Source organism: Geospiza fortis, unplaced genomic scaffold (assembly GCF_000277835.1).
Source record: "Geospiza fortis unplaced genomic scaffold, GeoFor_1.0 scaffold176, whole genome shotgun sequence".
Lineage (NCBI taxonomy): Eukaryota > Metazoa > Chordata > Aves > Passeriformes > Thraupidae > Geospiza > Geospiza fortis.
In genome coordinates this window covers 462,270-487,609 of record NW_005054514.1, presented here as the reverse complement: position 1 = coordinate 487,609, position 25,340 = coordinate 462,270, and the positions used below count along the sequence as shown (strand labels likewise).

General features: G+C 48.5%; 1 protein-coding gene across 1 annotated transcript in view; it reads right to left on the bottom strand.

Moving 5' to 3' along the window:
* DOCK5 (dedicator of cytokinesis 5) overlaps positions 1-25,340 on the bottom strand; it is a 78,847-nt gene that overhangs the window by 34,742 nt on the left and 18,765 nt on the right. Inside the window, exons 3-27 of the mRNA XM_031063572.1 lie at positions 22,450-22,490; positions 21,523-21,578; positions 20,649-20,745; positions 16,919-17,067; positions 16,064-16,199; positions 15,756-15,913; positions 15,032-15,113; positions 14,070-14,199; positions 13,152-13,224; positions 11,575-11,717; positions 10,844-10,969; positions 10,194-10,318; positions 10,006-10,104; positions 9,151-9,223; positions 8,248-8,351; positions 7,783-7,975; positions 6,934-7,031; positions 5,843-5,932; positions 5,386-5,486; positions 4,477-4,611; positions 3,665-3,776; positions 3,317-3,387; positions 1,911-2,017; positions 1,128-1,264; positions 363-458 (exon numbers count right to left, since the gene is read on the bottom strand). Of these exons, the coding sequence (XP_030919432.1) occupies positions 363-458; positions 1,128-1,264; positions 1,911-2,017; positions 3,317-3,387; positions 3,665-3,776; positions 4,477-4,611; positions 5,386-5,486; positions 5,843-5,932; positions 6,934-7,031; positions 7,783-7,975; positions 8,248-8,351; positions 9,151-9,223; positions 10,006-10,104; positions 10,194-10,318; positions 10,844-10,969; positions 11,575-11,717; positions 13,152-13,224; positions 14,070-14,199; positions 15,032-15,113; positions 15,756-15,913; positions 16,064-16,199; positions 16,919-17,067; positions 20,649-20,745; positions 21,523-21,578; positions 22,450-22,490 (2,732 nt within the window). The remainder of the gene's footprint in view (positions 1-362; positions 459-1,127; positions 1,265-1,910; positions 2,018-3,316; positions 3,388-3,664; positions 3,777-4,476; positions 4,612-5,385; positions 5,487-5,842; positions 5,933-6,933; positions 7,032-7,782; positions 7,976-8,247; positions 8,352-9,150; positions 9,224-10,005; positions 10,105-10,193; positions 10,319-10,843; positions 10,970-11,574; positions 11,718-13,151; positions 13,225-14,069; positions 14,200-15,031; positions 15,114-15,755; positions 15,914-16,063; positions 16,200-16,918; positions 17,068-20,648; positions 20,746-21,522; positions 21,579-22,449; positions 22,491-25,340) is intronic.

The following is a 25,340-nucleotide window of genomic DNA, read 5'->3' as shown; positions in this document are numbered from 1 at the left end:
CAGGCACTGCTCCCCACTGAGAGCTCCCAGGGGATGAACCCACTGTCAGGGAGTGCTGGGGAAGCAGGAGAGGGCTCCTGGGGAATGAACCCCTTTGTTAAGGAGTGATGGGGAAGGAAGGGAAGCAGGGAAGGGCTCCCAGGGGAATGAACCCCACAGTTAAAGGTGCTGGGGAAGGGCTCCCAGGAATGAACCCCTCAGTCAGAGCTCCTGAGGAGGCAGGGAAGGTGGGAAGGGCTCTCAGGGATTGAACCCCTCAGTCAGAGCTCCTGAGGACGCAGGGAAGGTGGGAAGGGCTCTCAGGGATTGAACCCCTCAGTCAGAGCTCCTGAGGAGGCAGGGAGGGTGGGAAGGGCTCTCACGATGTGCGGGCTCTGGCGGCTCATCCCGATCACCGTGCGGTTGATCCGGCGCAGCAGCCGCTCCATCATCTGCTGGATGTGCAGAGCAGTGGCACCCTGGGGACAGCCAGCAAGGGACACTGGAGACCATTCCTCAGGCACAGCCTTCCAGGGGCAGCTCCCTGTGCGGGAGGACTGCCCTGGCGGGGCTTCATTTCATTAGGGGAAGCAGAAAAAGCAGATTTAAGTGCACAAGCAATCAATGCAAACACTCTGGGATTCACTGGGTGGAGAATTCCCTTAATGGATCTGGCCCAGCTTCATCAGCTCATCCTGGGGCTTTGACATCTCTTCTCTGAACAGCTCAAACCTCTCTGTTCACAGGCACTCAGAACAATTCCCATGAACAGAGTGGGAGGTGCGTTTTTCTGGCTGAACAGTGATTGTTGTCCCTATTCCATAACAGAGAGAACAAGCAACCTCCTCACTTTTATACCATGTAATACTTTGACTGCTCCAAATTACTGAACAAGCCACCAAAGTAGCTGAGATGACATTTTTGTCCCTAGGAAAGGAAGTAAGTGCCTCTAGTAGTGATAACAACTAATTCAACCTTTCCTGGCTCCTCTTCAGACAGAGCCCCTACAAAGAACTGCACAGCAAGGCATCCCAGTTTCTATAAATATCACAATTCGGACTCATTAAAGCACAAGCAGAGGATGTTTCTTTACTGTGACTTCTCAAAAGAACTGAGCTGAACTGGCAGCCCTGAGAGCTCGTGCTCACCACATCTTTGCGGTCCAGGACCTCCAGGACACTGCTCAGGAGCTGGGAGCTGGCCTCGTGGTCGGGCTTGCTGGAGTTGTCATCCAGCTGCCCACTCAGCTGATCGATGAGCAGGGGCAGGAGGGCATCTCTGCACTCTGCAAAGTGACACAGGGACAGAGCAGAGCCTCAGCATGCCCTGGGTATGGGCACCTCACAGGAGCGTCCTGCTCCTGATCCCATCTGGGACACCAGAACCTGCTTAAAGCCACTGGAGTTATGACAAATGGACTGGAGAGAGTCATAAATGATCTGTAATTTGAATAATGGAATCCCAGAATGGTCTGGGTTGAAGGGATCAAAAAGATAATCTCATCCCAGCCCTGCCATGGGCAGGAACAACTCCCACTGTCCCAGGGAGCTCCAGCCTGGCCTTGGACACTTGCAGGGATCCAGGGGCAGCCACAGCTCCTCTGGGAATTCCCTCCCAGCTCCTCCCCACCCTCACAGGGAGGAATTCCTTCCCAATATCCCATCTAACCCCACCTTTTCATTTATAAATTCTCTAAATTCCATCAAAGAGCACCCTCAGCTTCTTCCTCCTTCTGAATCACCACCCTGGATCAGGATCCCACACACTGGGCATTATATAAAGACCGGACAGCAAAAGCCTCAGTTCTTCCACGGCAAGGAATGTTTCTAGAGTTGGATGTAATGGTGGACTGCCCCTGATGACTGTCAGGGAACTCCTCTGCAGGCTGTGCGGCCCCTGGCAGAGCCCAGAGCCTCCCAAGTGCCACTCACCAGCCTGCTTGAACAGGTCACTCTCCACGATCTTGGTCAGGCAGTTCAGCTTCTGCCGGACCAGCTGGTTGTCAGGGATGCTCTGGATGAACTTGCTGAAGAGGACACTGTGTGCAACCCAGAGAGAGCAGAGGGTCAGCACTGGCACCCAGCATCAGCACCAGCCCATCCACCCACAGACACTGCCCTGCACCTGGGCCACACATGGAAGCACAGCACCCAGAACGGGCTGGGTTGGAAGGGACTAAAAGCACCCCAACTCCAGCCCCTGCCATGGGTAGAGGCACCTCCCACTGCCCCAGGATGTTCCAACGCAGGAGGGATGGGACAGCCACAGCTCCTCTGGGAATTCCATCCAACAGGCACATTACCACAGAGCCCTGAGCGATTTTCAAGGGACTTAGCACAGGACTTGAAGTCCTGTTGAGGGGTTAGGGCATGGGTTGGACTCAATGATCTTTGAGGTCTCTTCCAATCTAGTCACAGAATTCTGTGAATTCTCTGAAAGTAAAACTGAGCAGTGTTCAGGAACTGCAGGCTCAAACCTCTTTAAATGAAGTTTTTATTCCAGGACACACAGGTGCATCCCAGACCCTATAAACAGGCAGTGCTCTGTGCCCTCACAGGTTAATCCCCCTGGCTGTCACACCCAGGGACAGTTTGAAAGCCTCATCTGAACCAACTCAGCAGCCTGGAGAAAGCTGGAACATCCCCAGCACAAAGGCACAGCCTCCTCCCAGATGCCCCTTGCATCAGCAGTGGTGACTCACTCCAAGCCCAGATTCCCTTTAATGAAATTCCACGGACATTTGCTGCCTGTCTGCTGCTTCCCAGCTAATCACTTGTGTCAGGACAGGGAGACAGGGCTGGGCAAAGCTCTGAGCACCACAACCAGGAACCCACAGGGCTCAGAATTTCCTGGATAAACACAACTCCTGGGTTCCCAGCCAAGGCTCAGCCTTTGCCACACTTCTCAGGAGCATTCACCAAGAACTGGTGGAAACTTGCATGAGATTTCAACACTTCACTGCCCTCAGATTTTGCTTTTCAGTAAAATCTCAAGGTGCCTGTAAGGATCCCAGAATCCTGGAATGATTTGGGTAGTAAGGGATCCTAAAATCACCCAGCTCCACCCCTGCCATATGCAGGGACACCTCCCACTATTCCATGTTGCTCCAAGCCCCGTCCAGCCTGGGCTTAGACACTCCCAGAATGAAAAACTGGGATGCAGAGAATCCTCTGAACTCCACTGACTTCCTTTAAAGCCCAGCAAGCACTTCCTTGAGTCCATGCACAGGATCTGCACCATCAGATCATAACCAGAGTGGCTGTTTTTAGCCAAGTTTCCAAAATTCTTCACACCAGATAAGCTGGGTTTAGAGGACAAACAAACTTCATACAATTACCTGAGCTCAACGGGGTCAAACACCAGTTTGACATCATTTATGATGCTTGGTAAATACTTTAAAGCTGCCCCCTGAAAGAAGAAAGAAACCAAGGACATGAAATGCATGTGGGAAATCCAGTTTTTGTCAAAAGCAAGTATGGGGACAACTGCAGAGAACTGGTTTAAAATCAAACTTATGCGTCCAAAGAGCCTCCAGCCACCCCAGATCTGCAGTGCAGAGTGGGAAAGAGGGAGGAGAAGGGACTCATGGATAATTCTCTCATTCCTTTTTCTGGCCCAGCCCCTTCCCAACTGCACCAGTTGATCTAAATAAAGTTTTTTACTTTTCCCTGGAAATTCTGCTGACCTTGATCTTGACAGCCTCCTCCAGGGGCCGGTCCATGAGGACGTTGAAGGAGAGGAAGAGCTGGCGAATTGCATCATTGAATTCATTCCCATCCTCACTTTTCCCATAAACACTGCAAGGAACAGGGCCAGTTACACACAGAAATCCAGCAGCTGAAACAGGATTCCATCCTGTGGAACAACATCTTCATGCCATCTCCTCTGACAAAGCCATGGGGGTTAAAATGGAATTGGAGATTTTGCAGCCATTTCCTGCTGGAATCTGTTGTAGGGGAAACCTGCACTTTTTAGGCTGCCACTGCAGCAAATTCTGCTTGGGTTTCAAGTATTAAACAGGAAAAATAATCCAGAATGGACATGAATAAAGGGTTTCAAACCCTCACTGTGAATCTCTGGAAAGATGTTTTTGAAGCTGCAATTAATCCACTTTGACTTTACCCCAACTGGAGAATGTGTCATCTCCCACCTCACCTAATGACTGAGGTATCTGTGTATTGGTTTTTTAAAGTTTCTGAAAATGAGGAGGAAATTCCATGTTTTACTTTATAAAAATAAATACTGGGTTCCTTTTCAGCTCTACCATGTGCTGCTTATTGCATGTTAGGGGGGACTAAAAGGTTTTTCTCCCTTCTAATCAGGTATTTCAATTTTTGCTCAACTTTTTTGTTCCAGCCACAGACAAAGGGCAGAAAGATCCTCTTAGTGAGTCAGCGATAGAGGATTTGGTGAAGAATATGTGCTTTAGTGATATTTACTGGAAGGAACTCCAGTGGGTTTCCCAGAGGAGGCCCAGGGAGGGAAGGCCGGACCCACCTCAGGTACAGCACCCGGGACTGCACGATGAACCTGAACAGGTATTTCAGGGCTTTCAGGGCTGCAAAGAGCAGCTCTGTCTTGCTGGAGTCCTCAGCATTCCCCACGTAGCAGTTCAGGACTTTGGTGAGTTTCCTTTGGAAATAAAACAAAAAGGGGAACCAATACAGGCACGGCTCAGTTCCTGTGCAAGCCCAGCTTCCTCAGCCCAGAGGGAAACTGCAGGCACAGAGACACCCCAGGGCTCACAGCCCATCTCCTTCTCAGCTCTTGGGCTGAAAGTCTACAGATTGCACCCTCTGGCTCTGCTTTCCTCTGCCCTACAAGGAGCTCTCCAGGAAGATGCAAACCCCACCCCAGGGGAAGGCACTGAGGCTTTGTCCCTGAGTGAGAATTCCCAGGAGGGGAGCAGGAGGAGAAAAGGAAACCACGTGGAAGCAGTGACTGTGTGGCAGGGCAGGGAAGGAGGCATTCCAGGAGAGGGGGACTTCAAATTGTGTTTATTTTAGGGTGACAGCCAATTCATGTGGATCAGTAAAAATTAAAAGGAGATTTTCAGAGAGGAAAAGCAGTTTGGTTTCTGGTTTTGCTCTCCCTATTGGCTTCAGTTTGAACTTTTCACTTCTGTTACCACAAGGGTGGTGACCTTTGGCTGAGGGGTGCTTGATCAAGGGGCTGGAAAGCCAAGATCCATGATAGAAGAGTCTTTTCTATCTGTTTTCATAGAAAAAAATCTCACAACTGAATTTTTTAGAGGGCAAAAAGAGCAATAACTCTGCTCTCAGCTGCCTTTACCCCATTAACATCATCAAAAATGACCTAATGAAATCCATCACCAAGAGCTGATGTCATCCCCAAAGCCCCCAGTGACACTGCTGGGTGACACCCGAGCCCTGGGCCAATACTCACACATAGGCCAGGGTTGCACTGAAGTGTTTGTAGATGTAAGTCTCAAGCACAGCGTTGAAATGCTGGAACTTGATGTCTCCAATCAAAGAAATAATAAATACCTGCCAAAAATCCAGAAGGAAACATGCACAGAGCTGCACACTAACTCCAATAGAACACTCTCTCATTGATTTTGCTGGGTTATAATTTTTGTTTTATCAACAGCATTAATGCTACAGAGAGTGTTATTCCTGTTACAACAGTCACTAAATGCAGTGTGTGTGCAATTTATTACTCTTTTCATTGTGGCTACTAAAAACCTGATGTGTATTTCATTCCTGGCTCCTGAAAAAGCCTTAAGAAGTGTTTAAATATCATTTATTTCTAGAGCAAAATACCAATAGCTCACTGGAATCACCAGGAACAGACAGGAAATGTGGCTGAAAACAAACTCTGCAGCCACAGAAGATTCACTCACCAGGGCATCAAACACCAGGAAATCATAGGTTTCATTTTCTGACATTTCCATCATGATGTTGAAAAGTGCATCGAGGGTGTCTGGCAAAAACTAGAGGGGAAAAGGAACAGTAAAAGAGTGGGGAAAGGCAACTGGCATCCTGCACAGGAGCATGAGCTGGATCATTCCTCCCCTTCCAGCCTGGCTGAAGTGTAAATCCTGCCCCTGAGAAAACACCTCAAAAGGGATCCCAGCTCTGTGTCCATAACAAAACCTCTCAAAAGGGACCCCAGCCCTGTGTCCATGCACAGGATTGTCATGATCATCTCTATAGTAAGGAAGATCTTTCTTCTCAGTTCGAAATGGCCCCAGTTTGCTGTTCTAGTGCCTTTTCATCCCACAGGATGAAAATCTTGAGCTCTCCAAAGCAGCCTGGCCCTGTCCCAGGCAGGACACTGCCCCCAGCCTGTCTGCAGTGACACAGTGACACGTTAACTTTGTGTTCAGCTGCTCCATAAAACCACCACCTTGCAAAATCCCAGCACATTCACTCTTGGGACCCCTCTATGCAGGTAAGGCTTCCTCCTAAATCCTTCAGGTTTTCTGTGGGAATTCCCCAATTTCAGGTCCACTCCCCACAGTGCTGAATGAGATCTCTGGGCTGTCTCTGCTCCCAGATTCACAGCAAGCCCCTCCTCATTCACAAAGGAGTTGAAAATGAAAAGTTAGGCTTTGGATGTATCTCTTATTTCATAAGGATAAAGGGGAAAATAAAGTCACTGCTCTCTCCCTGATCCCTGTAGTACTCAACTTCTGTAATTCTGGTAAATTCCACGAATGAGATGTGGAGCACAGGTTCCCAGAGAAGCTGTGGCTGCCCCATCCCTGGTGTCTAAGTGTCCAAGGCCAGGTTGGAGCAAGCTGGGACAGTGGAAGGTGCCCCTGCCCATGGCAGGGGATGGAAAAAGCTGTTTGTAAGGTCCTTTCCAAGCCAAACTATCCCATGATTTGATGATTCTGCCCTCCCAGCCTACCCAGACACCTTCTGGGTCCAACTCCAGGCTGACACACGAGAGTGTGTGCACCAAGGAGGCTCAGATCCCTGGGAATACCTTCACAATTTCTCCTCCTTCCACCTCCATGAGCTTCCTGAGGTTGTGGGCGATGTTGTGGGCGTTGGAGCGCCAGTTCAGCAAACCCAGCAGGTCAACTGCAAGGACACAAGGAGCAATCAGCAATTACAGCTGCCTGAAGGGCTGCAGAGCAGCCCACAGCAAGGCTGGGGGCTATTTTTAGTCAGTGCACAAAGAACAATCACCCTGAGGTACAGAATGTTACCTTGAGGTGCTTTTGTCTTGGCAAAAGAGCAAAGCTCTGCTATAAATGGAAACCTGGCTGCCATCTGATAACACATTTGGAGACCATTTTGCAGGTTTTTTTAAGGACTCAAGAGCAGGTATCTCAAGCCAGGAATTTTATTGAAGTGCACAACTCAGCACAGGCCCTTCCAGAGCTGCTGGAAGTCTTCCATCACTGACCAGCCCAGGCTGGACTCAGGCACACACTGCTCTCCATTCTGACCCCTTTGGCAGCAGGGCAGAGTTCATGCACATCATCATCACCCTGGAGAGCTCAGCCCTAACTGCTGCTCTCTGAACAGGCGAGGAAAGAAGGCAATTAACCTCAAACATTTCAAATTCTGATAAAACACAGACACTGTCACTGACAGGTGACATTTCCACATGTGCCAGCAAACTTGTTGGGCTCAGCACTGGCAGTCTGGATCGAGTATTTGTGTGGAAGGGTTTCTAGGGGCTGCACAAACATTCTGGGAGCTTGATGGGACGGGGCTGCCACTGACACATGAGCAGCAAAAAGAAAGCTGGGGCTCTCTGGCCTCACACAAGAAGCTGCCTGGAGAAAATGCCCTCTGTATTTCAGAGCCCCAGCACAAGCCCTACCATTCTGGGTGAGCTTGGTGGAGCAGATGACAGTGGCAATCTGGAAGCTGTCCTTTGTGCTGTCCTTCGTGGGGGTGAAGTTGGCCAGAGAGTGCAGGTTTTTCCCTGAGGGAGCCTCCTTCTCCTCCATCTCTGTTTTGGTGCAAGGAAGAGTCAAATAACTCTTGGCATCTTCCATTTTCTTGTTGTCACCCTGTTGGTTGGACACAGCAGGCAGAAGGGTCATGGCCCACAGTGACAGCCAGAATGGGTTTGAAACACTTTCTCATCTCTATCATTGTTTGGACTCCTAATTTCAGGGATAAGTTGCCCATACTGCAAATGAGCTGAGCTATTTCCAAAGCCACAGAGTTTAGGAGGATTTCCCACTCCACACACACATTTTGTAGCTTTCTCCTGCTTGGAAAATCAGCCAGGAGTTTTGATGAGTCAAACAAGAGACAAGGCCGGAAATGCCCAGGTTACCTTGTAAACAATCAAATTGTGTTTGCCATCCTGCAGCGTCGTTCCATCTGCATTCATCAGCTTCACAAAGCCCATGCCAAAAGCCCTCTCAGATCTATCCCTGGCTGCAAAACAGGAGAAATCTTCATTAGCCATTGTCTTACTCATGTGCACACAACCCAAAATGCAGCCCTCTAACCTCATCAGCAGCTTTATTTAATAGGTAACTGCAGCTACACAAACACATCCTCCTGGAGCATCTCCCACACACAATTTTAGTGGCTCTTCTGGACAGATTAATGGTTGGACTCCTTGATCTTCCAGGTCTTTTCTAACCTTAACAATATGATCCTCTGATATAGAATTCTATAGATATTTTTGGTTGGGATTTTGGTTTGTGAGCTGTGGATATGGAAGGATGTCACTGCCCTCAGAAGCAGGTGCCTTTGAGAGCCTTTCAGTGGCTGAGCCTCACATTATTGATCTCATTTCAGGGCTCTGAAGTGATCTGATGGAACTTCTGGCTCTAACGCTCTCATTAGCCTTTTATTAGCCTAATTAGAAATCCTCCTATAGGAAGATCATTAGAAGACCACCAGGCCTTGCAATGAATTTTGGGAAATAAATTAAAAGCAACACCGTACACTCAGAAGCCAAAGCAATAACAAACACTGACAATTCTCTTTCAGGGGGATAAACGGCTGCTCCTTACAAAATTTCAGTTTCAGGACAAAACCAGCACCAAATTCTGGGTGCAAAAAATTTGAATTATTTTTGGTTTTTTGCTTGCCACAAAACTGGAAATAAGTAAACTGAGCAAGAACAAAATCCGTAACACTGTGAATAAGCAGAAATCAGAGTTCTGCCCTCAGTGGGAGTGGGAGCAGCACAGCAGTCCTGCAGGTGTCCCTTCCTGGCACTCACACTCCTGGGACGAGCGGTGACGGAACGTGAACCTCAGGTGGCAGCGACTGACTTCTTCTATGGCAATGGCCACCTGCATGGAGAAAGGATGAAAACAGCACTGTCCCTGTCCCCAGCCACTCTGCAGCACATTCTGGTGCTGATGCAGCTGCTGGTTTACATCAATCCTGGTCTGCACACAGAGGAAGAATGCAGATGTTGACGTTTCTGGAAAAGGGCTGTTGACAAGTTAGACTACCTGACCCTTGAGCAGACTAATGAGGTGTGTCACTGCCTTAGAATTAGCAAGGGCTTTTTACAAGAAAAACACACACAACAAGGCTTGATTGCAAAGAATTCGATGGTACATGCTGGAAATCTCTCTGACCATTCTAATTCAGCATCTGACTGAGGTTCTGATTAACAACTGGCAAATTGCTGAAGAGACCTCTTGAGCTGTGCTTGTTCTCCTTCCTGCACGGGGCCCTGCAGGGATAACAAACACTGCCTCCTCCTTTAAACAAAATGGGGGACCTGTGATACGACAGTTTAGTCAGAGGGAGAGAAACAGGTAACTTTCCTAGGAATTGTTCTGGGAAAAGCTCTGAGAAGCTCAGAGAAAGAATTAAAACAATCTTGCAGCTGGTGTTTTGAACAGTTGATTTCTCATAAGATGTTTGCCTAAGGGTGCTTTTTTAATTAGCCAATGGTGTTGGGGTGTTGATTAAATGACCAATCAGGTGCACCTGTATCAGAAGGGTGTATAAAAGAATGGGTTTCTAATAAACTCAGATTAGCCTGCTGGAGAGACCCAGAGTCTGTGTGTGCCTCACCCCCTCCTGCCTCAGGTGACACGCAGCGATGACAGAGCCATACCTTGACAGTCTCGTACCAGCAGGGCTGCTTGACCTGGTAATAAACCACAGACTTGTACTCCGAGACTCCCTCGTAGCCAGCCCCAGGGTGGATGGCTTTCTTTGGACAAAACACAGGGAGGGGGGAGAAGAGGTAAATACAGAGGATTTTGGGTGTAAATCTTCAGAGGGTGTCAGAGGCCGTCCTACCTCCTGCAGGTTCCCATCCTCGTCGTGCACAGACATGGTGACCTCGACGTTCTTGGGGGTTTTCTTCTTGCCTTTGTCAAACTCCCCCTGGATCAGGGTGACGTAGATGTCATTCCTGACATCACCTGCAATGCCCAGAGTTTAATGAGCTGGATTCTCATTCCCACTGTGACAGCTTGAAATTTAACACCCTTGGGCTCCACATTATCCTGATTTCCTCTTAGCCTTTAATTAACAACACCCCCCCATCACACATTTTCATCTGTCTCAAATTACACAAAATCTTCTGAAATGAACCATTTTCCTTTCTACAAACCTCTGTAATTATGTTTTGTTTTGTTTTTTAATTTAATGATCTCTCTAGGGTTAAACCCAATCTGAATGGGTGGGTCAAAGCCATATGCAACAAAAATTATTTTGACTAAAGAGACGTTTTCTTCCAAAAGCTCCATAAACCACCATTTTGCCATAAGAAAGGCAACTCATGTTTTCAACTTCTTGTGGCAAAAAATAAGAAAATAATCAGGAAATTTGAAGAAAAATATAAAGTTTTCAGATATCTTTTTTTAAATAAATCTTTTTGTGACAGCAATTCTAGAATTTCAGGAGGCTCTTTCACTCCATGGAATGTAGAAGCACACGGGACCTACCAGGAAGGATGATCTCAGGGAACCCCATTTTTCGAGCCACTGCAGTGGATCTGTCTACAAGGTGGGAAAAATCCTTCTGAACCTGAGCCAGATCCCCAGGGAGCAACTTCAGGGAGACCCAGAGACCTAAGAAAAGGGAGACAATGTTTGTTTACTGAAAATAAAAAGGTACAAACCCGTGAAATTTAAGCCTGTGCTTCCAAAAAGATCTGTGTTCTCGTGACAATTCCATGTCCCCATCTGGTTGTCTCTTGCCCAGTCCTCCCCGTCCCTGAATCTGAGTAAGATTTTTTTGGGCAAGAAGATTCTCTGAAGCAAGCCTCAAACTTACACAGATGAATCTTGAGTATCTTTGAGCCAAGGAAGACCAGAAAAATCTGGAATAATGTGATTTAACTCCAAAGCCATTTGGGACATGCAGCCACGTCCACTTACAAGTATTTCATGCCCCATAAAACACTTTTATTTTAAAGGTATTAAAAAATATTGACCTTAAATGTATGACTAGCAAGCGAGGAGCTGGAGGAGCTGTTCTCATGCAAATTTTGTCTGGTTTTATCTGGATTTCAGCTCCATGTGCGATAGGACAAAGAGACAAAGTGAAAACCATGGCAAAGACCACAGATAGGGCTCGGGGCAGGATTAAACTCCACTAAACCTTGCTCCCTAGACTTTCACCACCCATTTATTCCCCGGAACCTCCCCCGGGCCAGGTTTCCCCCAGGCTGTACCTTGGCCCTTGTGGTTGACCTCCTTGGCAGCGATGACTTTGTTGAAGACAGAGGTGAGGGGCTCGTTCTCGCCGATGACGTGGGAGGTGATCAGGGGGGACATGATCAGCTGCCGCTGCCTGATGTAGGTTTCCATGGCAATCCTGGGCAGGGGGACCACAAAAACGGGGTCAGGAATTGGGACAGACTGACACCAATCACATACAGGAGAGGGCTGGCCAACAGCTGGCTGGTTTACAAATAAATGTGGGGTCTTTTAAGGATTCCATGGGGATTTTCATTCCTTCACCTGCACAAAATCCATTTAAAACCTTCACACTGGGAAATGCATCACAGTCTATCCCTCAGGCCTAAGGTAAGTAACACTGACCTCAGGATTTAAGCTCTGACTTCAGGTTTGTCTCAGAGCTGTCCCTATGCAGCTTAACTATTGGTAAACTAATATAAATTAATATAAATTAATGACTGCTGTGACAACACATAAGTGATGAACCCATCCCTAGTCACAAACAAGACTAGTGAGGTTTGGATCTTGAGCCTGACTTCACTCCTGTACCCACACCACCAATTATGAGGGAGAAACGAGGTCTCCACAGGCTGCCCACCCTGGTGTCCAGCTGGGGGCTGAACTCAGCCTCACTGGAGAAGAAGAAAAATGGGAAAAAATCCCAAATCAACAAAACAAAAAACTAATCAAACAAACAAAGAAAAAAACCCAAAACCAAACAAACCCCAAACCAAAACAATTAACAAAAAACAAACAAAAAAAAAACCAAATCAAAACAAAAACCCCTAAACAAATAAAAAATAAGCAATCAAACTCAGAAAAAAAACCCAAGTAGCAGACTAATGTTATTCTGCAAAGGGAAAGCCATCCTTCCAGGCCCTGAAAGGGCAGGGAAACAAACCCAATTCTCCCCTGAAAATACCCTGTAATAACAAATGGCTGCAGCCAATGCTTTGCTCTATTTAGGGTTGTAACAACAAGGCTGGGTCTACCCAAACAAGCTCCATTTTCGTTACTCCAATGTGCCAAAAAAAGAGAGCAATCAGAGCAGGCAGAACAAACACACAAGTCTAACTCTCAGTGCAGAAATGCAGAGCTCATTGGGACTGGAATTTCTTCCCCAGAAGATGGAGAACCTCCTTCCCTATGACTGAGCCTGACCAGGAAACGTGGCAGGGAGTGGCACAGAGGGTCCCACACAGCAGTGACAAAAAGCTGTGTCTCTGCTCAGTCTCTGAAAATCCTGCCTTTTAACCCCACAACATTTTGTAAGTCACATTCCCCCAGCCCCACAACATTACTTTACTCTGTGCTCCTCTTCCTCACCCCACAGGTACCCAGAAATTCCAGCTGCAGGGCCGAAGTCCCCAAGAACTGAGTCATGAAAATCAAGGGGAACAAAAGCTCCTGAGCATGACAGAAACCTGTCCCTGCAAAGAGCTGCCTGCTGCTATCAGCTGATCTGTTTGTAGAGCCCTGGGGCTCTGCCAGGCTCCCAGACACATCTGTCCCTCCCCAGAGGATGCCTGCTTTGGCCAGGGGTGGGTGAGCTCTGGAGCCCAGTACTCACTGCTGGAAGGGGATAAAATGCTGCTTCTCCTCGTCGTCCACCTTCCCGTGGATGATGTCAGTGATGTCCATCACTGCAACGACACCAGAGCATCACTCAGAGCTGCCCAGAGCCCAGAGAGAGCTTTGCCCTCTCAGAATGGAAACAACAAGGGGTTATTGTGGGCCAGTGTCACCCAAAACAAGGGCTCTGAGGGACCTGGGATAGTGGAGGGAGTCCTGGCCATGGCAGGGGTGGATCTGGATGGGATTTAAGGTTATTTCCAACCTCCCAAAAATCTGGGATTCTGTGACAGCAATGGAGGGCATCACTCTCATTTTAACTTTTAAAAAAGCACATTTACATTGATGTGCATTGTCAGCCCATAGCAGTGAGTGTGAACATACTGAATACATCTTGATAAAATACTCTTATAAAATACACCCTTTGAGAAAACCAGGTGGCACTGGGGCACTTCAAGGCAAAGAAATTCCACTTTTATTCAAATGCTGCTTCTTTGGATATTGATTTCCACCAAGGATTTCAAGGAAGCCCCTTCACAAGAAATCCCAGGAATAAAATAAGAATTGGCAGTCTGGTTCACCAAGGCTCCTTTAAAACCTCCAGCTTTATCCCATGAGTCCTGAGCAGCAAATCCCACTCTGATAAGACCCTGATAAGTCTGTTGCAGCCTGGCAGCCCGTTATCTTTGTGGGAGGTGACAAAAGTGAGCAGTGACAGAGCGTGATCTCCAGCTACCACCTTCATGAAAGATCTCACGGGGACAATTTATCCATCCTGGAGCAGAAATGCTCGCCCTGGCAGCTCCCAGGCTGTGCTGGCACTTACAGCACACAGCTCCCAGTTGCCAGCCCCGTGTCCCCGTCCCCCCAGGGGTTTACTGGGCCCTGCAGGTGCCCCCAGGGGGGCAGTGCCCACCTGCCACGCCGAAGGGCCTGCGCAGCCCGCAGGTGTGCTTCTTGCCGTCCTTCAGCTCCATGTGCCCCACCCGCACGATCTGGCACACCAGGCTGATCCTGGGCCTGATCAGGTCTGAGCTGCTCAAGTCCTGAAAAGAGAGCTCACATCAACTTCCATCAATGTCCTTTCTGAGGGGAAAAGAAGAAAGAAGGAGAGAGAGGGAGGGAAGAAGGGAGGGGAAATGGGCGATCCCCCAGCTAGGGCATAATGCGCTCTGACTCCATGATTTCAGAAGGCTGAACAATTGCTTTATTAAGCTATACTATATTACACTAATACCATACCAAATTACGTCCTAAAGAGATACTAAAGAAAAACCCTGACTGTCTGAGACAGCCAGGACACAGCTTTGACCCAACTGGCCAAGGAAACAAAACAACCTTCACCGGCGTCCAGTAACCAAATCACTTTGGGTAAACAGTCTCCATAAAACATTCCACATGTGCCAAACAACAGGAGCAGCAAGTAGAGGTAAGAATTGTTTTCTCTTCTTCTCTGAGCTTCTCACTGCCTTCCCCAGGAAAAATCCTGGGAGAGAGAATTGTGTCTCTCTCTGTTCAGAGAATGTGAACGCCACAGGAGGGGTTTTGTTGGGTTCTACACAGGTAAAATTTGTGGCTTTCTGGATCTGGAGGGAGACCATGACAGGGATGGAGACACTGATAGTGGCAGGAGACAGGGAATGGGTTCCCACTGCCAGAGGGAGAGATGGGATAATGGGGAAAAATCCTTCCCTGTGAGGGTGGGGAGGGGCTGGGATGGAATTCCCAGAGAAGCTGCCCCTGGATCCCTGGAAGTGCCAAAGGCCGGGTTGGAGCAGCCTGGGACAGTGGGAGCTGTCCCTGCCCATGGCTGGGGTGGCACTGAATGGGATTCAGGTCCCTCCCAAACCAGCCTGTTCTGGGATTCTCTGAACTTACAGTAAACACTGCTTGGAGGTTGTTCAGCTTCTCAATTTCTTTAGGCATCCCATTGCTGCCCCAACGAACCAGGTAATTTTCACTGCAAAGAAAGGGAGAAAAAGTAAATTTTAACCAATCAACACCTGACATCCTCCTTTCCTGGCAAAAGCCCAACAGCATTTTAATCTTTAAGGAATATTTGACCAATCTTTTTTCCCAAAATGCCTCTGAAGTGACTCACTGATGGAGGCAGGATGGGGTGAGCCCTGGCAGCTGCTTCCCTGGACAATTCCCACTGCATGGCCAGACCTGATAACTGCAGTGATGGACACAGAGTGTTCCTGACATGGAACTGCCTCCCTGATAAAGCTCCTCATATCCTCCCAACTCTTCAGATGTGAACTGGCACCGACTGGACAGCAAACATCATTTAAATCCATTATTTACTGGGAAACAATTAATAAAATGCTTAACCAAGGCTTGCAGGCCACAGCAGGGAAAATTAAGAATATAAAAAGACAATGTGGGATCAAAGAAATACCCAGCTTTAGGAGGGACAGCGCCTGGACTTCCTATGTCTCTGAAATTCATCCCAAAGTAACTGGAATTAATTTTCCCCCACTGGGCAGCAACCAACAGAACTGGAAAACATCAGCAGGCATTCCCTTTCTAACCTGCTAACTTCTATGAATGATCACCCTGATGACTACATTGCTTAAGAATTTCCAAAAAAAGCCCCTACCTGATGAATTTGGAGAGGTCAGGGTCATAGAGGCTCATCAGCAGCTCTGCATCTTCCCCAATGTTGCAGACAAAGTTCTTGAAGTTCACATAGAGGCTGTAAGTGTGTGTGGAGTTGAATATTGGCTGTCCCCGGAGGTCCAAACTCTGCTGCAGGGACTGCAAAGAATTCCATATTTCCATTACATTTTATATTTCCACTACAAACAAACACAGGAGAATTTAGTTCTGCTGTCAGAGGAGCTCAACATTAAGAGGTATATAAATACTCAGTGGGCACAGAGGGCAAACCAGGGACAGCAGAGGTACCTTCTCCTCCTGAATCCTCTCATCAATCCTCTTGGATGCAGTTTCATGGGCCTTGAAGAGGGAGATTGTGCTCGTCTCGTCTGGGTCCAGGATGTTCCCATTGTCATCTCGGACAACCAGGTCCAGACCCAGGATCCTGGACACCCCAGGAGACAAAAAAAGACCCAGAATGTGGCAGCAGCAAAGATCAAATCACTGCCTGGGCTGCCAGTGCTCAGTATCCCACTCCTTGGAATAACCTCGCTCACTGCTGGTTTTCCCGCCTCAAAAAACTCCTCCCTCCCATTTTCCCATTAAAGGGAGAAGGAATTAGTCAGGTAACTCAATCATAAGGTGACATCTCCCTTATTCCTGCTTAAATGGCTTTGTTTCAAAGGTGGATGAATGTCTACCAAGCTCCCAGATTGCAGCTGATTGTTATTCTTTGCCATAAGCTTCTTCTTAATTCACTTACAGGACCTGGATCACAGCTGACAGGCAGATAAATGAGTCCTGGGGACTGCAAACCACTGAGGGCTGGGGTGTCTGTGCAACCCTGCCCCTCAGCTGCTGATAAAGCAGAGCATTTCCCCGCCACATCCAAACCCAGGCACACACTGTGCTCCAAGGGAAAGGCCACCCCTGCCAGGATTTGTGCAGAATTAAGAGAGGAGAATTCCTGCCAAGGCACAGAGATCTGTGGCACATCAAGAACCAACTGCTCCATCTCCACCTGCCAGGTGGCCACGATGTCACAGGGACTCAAAGCTGCCATTTCACCTAATTTCAGCCTAATTCAGGGCCTGATTTGGCATTAAGAGCCACCCCTGGGGTTTGGGAGCCTCCTCTGCCCTGCAGGTGGAGTTTGGAGCTCACCTGTTGCCATAGTCGATCTTGGCAGTGACTTTTTTCTTGAGCTCAGCCAGTTCATCCTTGGGCAGGGTCCCGGAGAGGATTTGGGATCTCCACTCTATCAGGCTGTAGGTGAGCTGCTGGACATGCCTGAACTGCGTGGTTTTGTTGTTCTGAGGCAAAAAAATTGGCAATTTTAATCAAGGAAAACCTGGGAACCTTCACTCAGCAACCTTTCTGAAATGTGTGCAGCTGCAGAACCACACAAGTTTTATTGAACTAAAAATACCTGGCACTTTGTGACACCACAAGATCAGAGCCATGCAGTGGATTCTGCAGCACTTGGCACTGCCAAGGTTTAAGTGCCTTTAAGATCTTTAAGTGTCTTTAAGGGCTTCACCTTTCCCTGGGACGTTATTTCAGAAAAATCTCTCCCACTAAAAATAGATCTCTGGTGAGTTCTAGCACTTCCAGGCTGCTCTGATGGAGGTTTTTTATAAAAGGGACAGAGAAATTATGTTAAAGGACCACAACTGCACAAGGACACTGAACAAAACCTGCCTGGTCTCCTCCAGCCATTCCTGTTACCATCTCTAATTAATGAAAATACTTCCCATGCCCTTCACTGGTTCCACCCTCATAAAATCAGTCCCATCCCCACACCTTGTTCCTCACCTCCAAGCTCCAAGGCTGTAATTAAACACGGATATGTGGTAACCCACCCTGTTTGTGGCAGTGTGTGCTTAGATAAGTAAATAAGCTTTTATAGTGTCAGGGAAGACATTTAACCCATTAAAAAGGGAGCCCAGGCTTCCCTCTCTCTCTGCCACCTCAGTGGGGCAGTTCCTGGGAGGATTCTGACTCTTTTGCCACAGATTTGAGTTCCTGGCACAGTGATGAGGTTATTCAGCTCCAAAGGAGAAATTCAAGCCTAACTCAGTGCCTGGTTTGGTATTAAGAGCCTTCCCTGGGCTGAGACCCCAAAGGCCAGGAGCTGGGTTTGGGTCATATCCCCCCACAGCCAGTGTCACCTTCTGGTGCTCACTGGGGGCTGGAGCTGTTCATGGTGAGCTACAACCCCCCCTGCTCCCACACAGCACAAAAAGAACCTCATTGCAATTATCTCCCCATTCTCATCTCTGCAATGAACAGGAATGACATGAACTACTCATATATCCCTCAAATTTAAAGGTATGAAAACAATCCTCCCTTTGATTTGGGTGAACACCAAGGTGCTGACAGGGGCTGCTTGAGGTTTTAGCTCTATAGAAAGGATATTTGAGATATACTTCATAAACAACCTCCTGCCCATGTTCTTGCATAAAAAAGCTTGCAAAGAAAGGCAATTCGTGTGAATTTTCAGAGCAGACCTCAATTTGACCTGAGTTATCTCTACAGCTAATTCCTATTAACTAGACCAATTAAAAACTCTCTCCATTTTTGTATTTATTTTGCAGTGGAGATAAAGCCACTGCTGCAATGAAACCCACAGAAATTAAAGAAGTGAAATTGAATGCTGCCAAAATAAAAAATCCCCTCATGTTTCCTTTTACTCCTCAAATGCCTCCTTCCTCCTTTAGCTTTTTAAAAAATTCTTTTAATACATACTGCAGGGAAAATAAAATAAACTCAAATCCATTTTAAACCACAACATTTTCCAAACTTATTTTAAGACTTAGAGTGGTTAAGCACAGGAACATGAAAGATTTCTGCTTGTTAAAAAAACAGATTCTGAGGCTGAGATCTGAAAGTTATTCAGAAATAAAAAATGCCAGGAACAAAACTCTCTTTTCACACAGTAATACTATCACATAGAGCTTCTCATTAAATTGAGAGAGTGGAATAAATTCTTGTGGTTTTGTGGCACACAAACACAACTTATTTGTGGCCTGGTGAAATTTCCAATAGGAAAGCTTGCTCTGAGTGCACTGGGTGATTAGAGCTCATTTAAACTCACTCCCTCTTCTTAATTAAAGTATTGGAGCACATTTTGTGCAGGCTGAACTCGTTACTGCTCAGAGAAAAATCAAATTTGACTTTTTAATGTGCCTTTAAAATAAAGCAACTCCCTGTGCACTCATTTCTTTGAGCAAGAAGCACCTGCTGCAGGACAGTCCTCAGATCCCTGCAGTGCCAGCTTGTGACACTGCTGAGGGGACTCTGTGCTCAGGGATTTAGGACATGAGAGCTCCTTCTCCACCCTAGCGAGAGCCCCAGCCATGGGAGGCCTTGGAGCAGCCAAGGAATTCCTTCTGTGGGGCAGGGACAGGACCCAGGGATGGCTGGGGCTGTGCCAGGGAGGGTCAGGCTGGATTTTAGGGTAATGTTTTTCCCCCAGAGGGGGCTGGCACTGCCCAGGCTCCCCAGGGAATGGGCACAGCCCTGAGGCTGCCAGAGCTCCAGGAGAGTTTGGACAGTGCTCCAGGGCTGCCCAGGGTGGGATTTTGGGGTGTCTGTGCAGGGTCTGGGTTGGATCAGTGATCCCTTCCAGCCCAGAACATTCTATGATGTGGTTTGTGACAAGTCACATCTCCCCTCCATGACACATCCCTGGTTCTGTCCCTTCCCCTGTCCCTGTTTCCCAGGGGAGCTCTGGGTGGCGATCAGCCAGTCCATGGGGTTCCTACAACCCTCCCGGCCCAGCAGAGCCCACCCTGCCCACAGCTGTGTCAAACTCCAGCTCTGTGCCCAGCTGGCCTTTCCTGCCCTCATGCAGGGCTGGCAAGGACAGGCAGAGCAGGGCCTGGATCTCCCAGGTGAGCTGGGCCCCCAGCCAGCCCTGACACGGTGACAGTGTGACCTGTGCCAGGCCCTGCTGCCCCAGGGCAGTGACACCCACAGTGTCACCCTGCCCCTGTCACATCCCACAGCTGAATGCTCTGAGCCCCCCATTTCATCACTCAGTTCTGCGCCAGGCAGAGGCACAGAGCAGCCTGCAGAGCCCAGGCTGAGCTCCTCCACAGCCATTAGCCCCAGGCTGAGCTCCCCTCACAGCCAGCAGTCCAGACTGAGCTCCCCTCACAGCCCCAGCCCCGGGCTGGGCTCCCCTCACAGGCTGAGCACCCCTCACAGCCCCAGCAAAGGTGAGCTCCCCTCACAGCCCCAGCAAAGGTGAGCTCCCCTCACAGCCCCTATTCCCAGGCTGAGCTCCCCTCACAGTCCCAACCCCGGCACTCACCACGTACAGCCTGTGCCATATCACTGCCCACTCCCCTCACAGCCCCGGCCTTAGCACTCACCACGTACAGCCTGTGCCAGATCACTGCCCGCACCCCTCACAGCCAGCAGCCCCAGGCTGAGCTCCCCTGCAGAGCCCCTGCCCCAAGTGAGCTCCCCTCACAGGCTGAGCTCCCCTCACAGCCCCAGCAAAGGTGAGCTCCCCTCACAGCCCCTATTCCCAGGCTGAGCTCCCCTCACAGTCCCAACCCCGGCACTCACCACGTACAGCCTGTGCCAGACCACTGCCCGCTCCCCTCACAGCCCCGGCACTCACCCCGTACAGCCTGTGCCAGACCACTGCCCGCTCCCCTCACAGCCCCCGGCCCAGGCTGAGCTCCCCTCCCAGCCCCGGCACTCACCCCGTACAGCCTGTGCCAGACCACTGCCCGCTCCCCTCACAGCCCCCGGCCCAGGCTGAGCTCCCCTCCCAGCCCCGGCACTCACCCCGTACAGCCTGTGCCAGACCACTGCCCGCTCCCCTCACAGCCCCCGGCCCAGGCTGAGCTCCCCTCCCAGCCCCGGCCTTAGCACTCACCACGTCCAGCCTGTGCCAGATCACTGCCCACTCCCGCAGTGTGGCCGTCAGCTCCTGGCCGAGGGGCAGCTCGCTGGGAATCACTGTCTCGTGCTGCCTGGGGAGAAGGGAGACAGTCGGAGAAAGCTTTCACACTCAGGGTCTGAACTTCATGGAAAACACCCTTTTTAGATAAATGTAAAAATGGAAACTCCAGAGGAGTTGATGTTCACGCAATTCACACACACATGATGTCAAGACCCTTAAACTGTTCTCAACACACACATCCACATTCATCATCCATTTTTAATGCAAAATGCTTCAAGCTCCTTTCACTCCTCTTATTCCCTGTGGATCTGTTCCAAACCCAGGATAAAGAGACAGAAGTTTGGACGGATCCCCACTTGCAATGGTAACAGTTACTTGAAAATAAGAGTTGAAAAAGAAGTGTTTTATAAAGTTCCTTCCTTTGCAGCCGCTGTTTTGCTCTCACGTTACGAGCACAGATCCAGCTCAAGGAATCCAAGGAGGAGTCATTTCCTCCAGTGTTTTCCAAGACAGGAAGGAATCCACGCTCCTGCTGGGCCCTGGCTGCCAGCAGGAGTCTGCTACGGCTTCCAGGAGTCCCCAGGGGAGCTGGATGGAGCTGGGCTGACCCTCCCCAGCCGTGACCAGTCCAGCAGAGCTTCCTTAACTCTGCAAATCATCTCCTGCTGCCCCTACTCCCAGCTGCTCTGCTTTGTCAGTGCTCTGAAAAATGGAATTATGCAGCGCTAGTGCAGCTCAGGAGGTACACCCTGGCTTTGTGACAGCCACAGCTATTTCAATTGGTTCTTTTGGGGTTTAAATGGAATGAAATTCCCTGGGTCTTGCTGCCAAAGAAGTGCCAACCTACCCCCGGTCCTTCACGATGGCCTCTTTTAAATGGATGTAAGTTTCTGGGAAAATGCCCTAAAAATAAAGAGAGAAATGAAATAAATCAATCTGTGGGATAGGATGTGACAAGAAAATATTTAACAAAAAACAGGGGAAAGGAGTAAGAAATATTCCAGTATGCCAGGAAAAAAGCACAGGGAGGAGCAGCAGGTTCCACATTGGCAACTCAGAGAAGCTGATTCCTTGTTTTACACCAATGACCCTCACCTTCCCACTGGAAATGTGGAAATTCCTGAAAATTACCAGTCATTGCCATGAAATATTCCTGGAGTCCTCTGTCAGGCTACCCTGTGCTCCCTAGAAAAGCTCCCACCACCAGCACCTGCAGAAATTCCCAAATTTTTGTTGTTACACAGAAACCTTCTGGAAATGCTGGAATCCTTTTCTGTTCCCTTTTCTCTCCTCTTTACCCCTAAAAGCAGAAGCTGTGGGGGATGTTACCACAGGAGAGGTGCCAGCCTTCCTGGGGGAACCTGGATTTCCAGGCAGCTTCCAGCCCAAGCTCCAGCAGCTTGGCTGAGAGCCAGGGATGTGTAATTTCTGGAATATTTTCCAGTCAGAACTCTGATGTTCCCATTAAATAGAACTAATGCTGGATGTGCACAGGTCCCAGAGCATCATGATAAAGCAATAATCTCCTGTATGGAATGGGAACAGCTAATTTTGGAAGTTCCAACTGCATTCCTCATGCTTCCAATGGAGGAATTCCCAACACATGGCTCTGAACTTTCAGCTCAAGGTCACTGATTTCTGTCACTGAGGACAGGACACCGTGGCCAGGAGTCCTGCCTGAGGTTAAGGCAAGAAATACAGGAGTTTTCAGCACCAGATGGGGTCTGGCAAGGTGTGAAATTAAAATGGGAGCCACCCAAAAGTGAGGTCGTACCTTCTTGGATTTATTCCGGAGCGTGTATCCTCGGTACCAGCCTGGCAAAGCAAACACAGATATCTGTATTCAATGATTTCCTATTGACAGCAATTAAATACAAATTGTGATTCTCACCAGCTTTCTACAACACCAATTTCTTGATCTTCTCATTTGGGATCTGCTCCTGGGAAGACAGCTCTGTTTGTTGGAGCTGAGCTCCCTGCCCTGACACAAATCCTGTTTATCAATCCTACCTTGATAAGATCTAAAAATTGTAAGACAGAAGCAACAATTGTGCTGCCCAGGCCTCAGGAGCAAATGCCTCTGAGAGAACATTTCTCCTCTCTTTGGCACCAGGGTTTTACCCAGGATTTCCATGGAATGGGTTGGGTGGGACATTAAAGCCCATCCAAGGAGATTATGTCCAGCTGAGTGGCAGCATCAAGAAGGCAAAGGGGTTTAAGGGAATAATCAGGCAAAGAAGAGAGGAGGGGAGGCTGGTTTCTCTGGGTTTGTTTTTAATTTTTGTTTTTTGGTGGATATATTCCTATATGCCCAATATTCCTATATTTATCAAAGAAGGTTCCATAAAGAACCATGGATCTGACACTCCTCAACCATAAATCAAAGCTTAGAATTATTTAATTCGGTATTTTTTGAGTATTTTTATAAGCATGTGGTTGTATTTCTAGTTATTTATTTTCTGAAGTGCAGCTTTTTTTATTTATTTTCTGAAGTGCCCTTTCTCCAGCAATGGGGATGTACCTCCACCTCAAAACTTCCAATATTCCAGTAATAAGTTAGGAGGAAAGAAGAAATTCCATTTCTTTTCACAGGAGGAAAACAAGATTATCCATTGCTCATGGAGCCATGGATGAGGTCCTGGATTAGGGATGAGAAGATTTAGGTTCTATTTTTATCTAAGTTGTCATTAATTGAAGGGGAAAGCACAAATTACTCAGGGTGGGAGACAGAGTTCATGAATTTACCAGGAGGGATTTCAATCCCATTTAACATGTTGAGCCCTCTGACAGCACAACTTCCTCCTGTTTCAAAGGGCCCCCTGGCCTTCCCCCCATTCCTGTAAAATATTTTGCAATCATTGCATAAAAGCACGTCAGGCCTGATTGTGCAAAGCTGTTTCTGCAAGCACCTCGTGCAACTTCTGTTGGAATTCTGCTCCCACCTTCAATAACTCTATCCATCACTTGAACAGGAACATCAATCTTTGGGCAGTGGTCAATTAATTAGATGATTTCTTCTTAAAAAAAAACCCCAAAATCTGCTTAAGTCTTCAGAGGAATGAGACTGTTTGAGTGTTTGAGTGTTCTCCCCAAGCAGAGATGGGCTAAAAATGGAGAAAGGTTTTGCAGTTGATGATAACATGGAAAATTTCAGCTGCTCCAACACCCAGACTGAAATCTGAGTGAAAACAAAAACATAAGCAGACTTGCAAAGAAATTACTCAAAGTTTGGGGTTGTTGTTTTGTTGGGGTTTTTTAGCTGATCAAGTCCTCAACTTCACCCTTCACTAAGTGGATTTGATGCAGTATGGAAAAGAAAAATCTAAGGACAACACTCCAGTGATGATCAAGCTCTCCCCAGTGATGCAAGGCCAGGTCACATGTGGGACCACAAGGTCCCTGTTCCTCCTCCTGGGGGCCTGTCCTGTCCCACAGCACTCAGGGCATTGCTTCACCCTCCCCAGGGCTGACTGAAACCAGGAACGAATTCAAGGTAAACTCCTTTTCAGCAGAACAGAACCTGCCAGGGGTCACGGTATGTGAGCACACATTCCTTCCACCCACAGCTCCCTGAAATCCTACAGCTAACAATAATAATGATAAATCCTGCAGACTGGGAGATTCCCCTCAACAGCAAAGTGTCCTCCCGGCTCCCTGCTCAAGGCCAGACTCCCTGCACTGGAGGAGCCTCCAGAGTCCTGGAGGCAGCGAGGTTCCTCTTCCAATCCCTGCTTTTCCTGCATTCTGCAGCACGTGCAGAGTGGAGGAACATGCACTGAGTGTCTTCTTGTCAGGGGAAGGAGAAATCTTGTACAGAGCTTGTGCCCTTCTGCAGGCAGAGACACGAGGGGAAAACAAAACCTTGCTCTGCAGTGTGGGACCTGAACTAACAGCTCTGGGCTCTGCAGTGGGTTTGGCTCTGTGTGTGTAAAAGGGAAAGGGATTCAAGAAAAGAGATCTGAGAGCTCTCAGGTGTCCTACAGATTGTTACTGGCATACAGAAACATCCTTGGAAGTGCTTCCATCCCTGGAAGGGTCCAAGGCCAGGTTGGAGCAACCTGGGATAGTGGCAGATGTTCCTGCCCATGGCAGGGGCTGGGACAGGATGATTTTAATGTCCCTTCCAACCCAAAGCATTCAATGACTCCATGGACAGCTTGTACTGGAAATATCTGGGACCTTCAGTTCACACTGCTCAGCCTGTGGTTTCCCTCTGACCTCCTTCCCTATGTCCCTTGTCCAAACTGGAGCTGAATTTCCAGGGATGTCACCCCCTGCTGAATCCCTGGCACATGGGAGCTGCAGGTCAGAAAAATGAATCAATTTCCCTGTGTTATCCCCCTCTGTTACTCCCCCCATGTTATCCCCAGCTGTGTGATCCCTTCTGTGCTATCCACGCCTCTGTTATCACTGTGTGATTCCCCCTTGTGAGATCCCCCCGGTGTTATCACCCTCTGTGTTATCACTCCCTGTGTGATCCCCCCATGTAAGCACTCCTGTGTTATCATCCCCTGTGTTATCACCCCCAAATCTTCCCAGGTGCACTCACCATCCACCCCACCTGCATCGGCCTAACTTGGAAACTGGCGCTTGGAAAACAAGAGGCAAAGCGTGTTCAGAGCCTCAGCCCCAATCTGGGTGGGATTTTGGGGTGTCTGTGCAGGG